Raw genomic sequence first — 3,252 nt, 5'->3', positions numbered from 1 at the left:
CAATTGTTTGTTTTATTTAAGTGTACCAATATCATTATTTTTTGTTATTAATTTTACATTTCTCTTTTATTAAGAAGCATTACTTTTATCTATTTATTTTATTTCTTCTTTTAATAACAACATTGTATATAGTTAGGGGTGTCTTTTGTACGAGACTATACCCCCCATAATCAACTGTTAAAAAAATATATATAATATAACAGTTATATCAACCATGTAAGGCCCATACCAGGCCGATCTGGTATAAAATAAAATAAATAAAAAAGAGAGGAATTCGAAGGTTTAGTGGAGCACCAAAGATCAACTCCATATATCCAGATTGGCCTTATTACACTCATGTAGATCAGTCGTTTGTAATGTGCTGGAAGTTTAGACCGTTTGTTAAGTAAGTGCTGTAATAGTCAAAATCGACGTGCAGTTTCCTGTCTTTTCAGTCTTGTATGATGATTCCGGGTTAATCGTTTGTACAAATGTAGTCCAAGGTAGCGGATCTGTTCGACAGGGGTAAGAGTAACATTATTAAATGAAACTGTAGGGCAGTCGGTAGGTTTACGACAAAGGGTAAAGGTGATTTGATGGGGTTGGAATTTCAGCGGTATAGACAGTGAAGAGGATGGGACCAAGGATACAATCTTGAGGAACACCAGCAGACTGAGAATAGAGGGATGAATAGGAACCATTGTTGTTTACTTGGAATAATCTATCAATGAGAAAGGAATGAATAATGAGAAAGTGTGTAGAAGGTAGGAATTTACGGGGTTTGTAAAACAGTCCCGGGTCCAGACTCGATCAAAAGCCTGTTCTACATTGAAAAAGACTCCCGTACAGTATGTTCCACAGAAGAGTAAAATGAAATGGTTAATTATTTAAAAAAAAAAAAAAGTTAAAGGTACTTTATAGGAAGATTTTTAAATATTCATCATTTAAGGCCTATGAGACTGTTTTAACTAGGATTATATTAAAGACCATTGAATTGTACATTCACATGTCAATTTTAATCTAAATCGCTAAAGTTGTTTTTGAAAAAAAAAAAAAAAAAAATCTATAAAGTGGCACTTCTGGTTGGACAATTTTATTGAAAAAGTTTCTGTCGCATCCCAGGTATATAACTGCCTTAAAAATGTAACTTCAGTTTCATACGACTTCTTTTTTAAGCTAATCTGTTCATGCACACATAGAAACAGACCATTTTGTGAGATTTGTTTATTTGGATCAAGGAACTTCAAAATCAGTACATCTGTAGAACACTCATATTTGAAATTTTGCAAGATCGCAATACTTTCCTTAATATATACTCCATATAGAGGTAAGTGAAAGGAAAAATCAAATAAATCATAGAATTTAATTAGGCCAACTTAAATAAATTAATTTAACTTTCAACATTTATATTAACAATCATCAACTTACATTGAAAAAATAAAATAATATTTATTCTCACTTACTCATTTACAGTATGGTAGTGCAGTAAAATTTTCAGATGGTTGTTTATAAATACTTTATCTCCCATAGTGAATCCTAACTTGTAACCTTGTTCATACTGTACTTCGTTGGTCTCAGGATTAATAACTTTTGTGGCGCATGGAAGATTGTCAACAAGCCTAAAAATATTTGGCAAATATAATTATTCAAATTTGAAAAATGATTTTAAGGAAATTCAAATTTCCTTCTTTTTTTTTTTTTATTTAAATGTTTCTTGTTTTGTTTTTTTATGAAAGGAAAAATATAAGAATTAAATACAAAAAAATGAAGAAATTAAAGAAAAATATTGTTTAAAAATAATTTTCACAGTAAAATAAATTAATGAATATTTGTGCTATGAAGAACCAGCTTCATAAATAAAAATTAGCAGAAAAAATAAAGGTTACTATTTAAACAAAATTTATGGCCATCTCCCAGTTAAATGATCTAATTATTATGAACTGTGATACAAAAGGGACTGTTCAAAGGAAAATGAAACATTTACACTTACTTTTACAATGGTTAGTCTCACTGTCTATATTGGGACCTTTAAGATATCATCTATAAGACTACTCGTTTTAATTTGTTACAATACAAAATGATATCATTACACAACAATATTCAGTATATGAAATGTAAGATATGAAATATGATAATTTGCCAAATTTTTCCTGTCTTTAGGAATTAAGCACATAGTTCTTTAACCAGTGTGGTGCTCCCTTGTTGATTCAAGTTGTACCCTAAGAATGCTGATGTATAAATAGGAATTGGCTGGTTTGGATAAGTAGCTTCTAATTCTTCATTTAAATGCTATTGTAACTATAATTCATGTGGATGGTGAATTTCTTGGGATTTAATTTGTGAGGATGGGTCTGATGAATTACTGCTAGGTGCCAAGTGATTTAAAGACACTATCATCTCACAGTCAACGTCTAGTTGAACCCTGGCTTGTTGTGGATTAACATCTGTTAGTTGCACCTCTTCCATCAGGTGATCATACATGCTTATCAAATTTGTTTCTTCAATAAAAATTTGGTCAAAGATAGAAGCCATGATGGTAAAGAAAAGCCACCAGTAGATTTCCATCTGTTCTTGCACATAAGGTATTTCATTGGTAACTGTGCTCAACAAGAAAGTTTGGAAGCATGGACTTTCAATGAGATTTATCCAGGTTCTTCTGTTTAAGAGCAAGTGAAATTCCCTGCCAGATGGTATCATTCTCAGTCACCTGTTGGATTATATGGTAAAGACATGGAAGTTGTTATACCGCATAAATACAGGATGTTACTGACTTCATATGTTTTCATTCCAACTATTTAATCAGCAATATTGTTAATTTGCTATTAGAGGTCTGATTGGTAGAGGAAAGTCATGGTTGTCATCCTGTTCTATTGAAATTAGAATTAACTATACTAATATATTACTACGAGATATGTATTCATATCATCTGTAAATGTAGTTATCCTTTTTACAATGCTTAATAACATCCTTTTTTTATATACATAAGAATTAATGAAATATGCAGAAAATAATTAAGAAAAACTAAATGAGGCAAATAAAATCATACAAATATTTTTAAAAAAAATTAATTTATTAATTATATTATTTCAAAAATTTTTTGAGACAAGGTAATATTTATTAAATAAATCAATTTTATATCCAAATCAGTCTCAACACTTTATTTATTCATTTGTCCAACGTTTCGGCCTTTCTAGCCATCTTCAGGGACATCTTCAATACAAAAATCCTTCTCACATTAATTTATATTTTCTATTTGCAGGCTATTCTGCCCAG

The 3,252-nt window shown here is 30.2% G+C and overlaps 1 protein-coding gene across 1 annotated transcript in view; it reads right to left on the bottom strand.

The window, feature by feature from the left end:
• TM9SF4 (transmembrane 9 superfamily protein member 4) overlaps positions 1–3,252 on the bottom strand; it is a 22,167-nt gene that overhangs the window by 17,590 nt on the left and 1,325 nt on the right. The window contains exon 3 of the mRNA XM_014429421.2: positions 1,443–1,598. Within this exon, the coding sequence (XP_014284907.1) occupies positions 1,443–1,598 (156 nt within the window). The remainder of the gene's footprint in view (positions 1–1,442; positions 1,599–3,252) is intronic.

The sequence above is a fragment of the Halyomorpha halys genome, unplaced genomic scaffold (genome assembly GCF_000696795.3).
Source record: "Halyomorpha halys isolate HHAL.00 unplaced genomic scaffold, Hhal_1.1 Scaffold800.1, whole genome shotgun sequence".
NCBI classification, from domain to species: domain Eukaryota; kingdom Metazoa; phylum Arthropoda; class Insecta; order Hemiptera; family Pentatomidae; genus Halyomorpha; species Halyomorpha halys.
The sequence above is the reverse complement of the archived record's forward strand: the minus strand, read 5'-3'. Positions and strand labels throughout refer to the sequence as shown.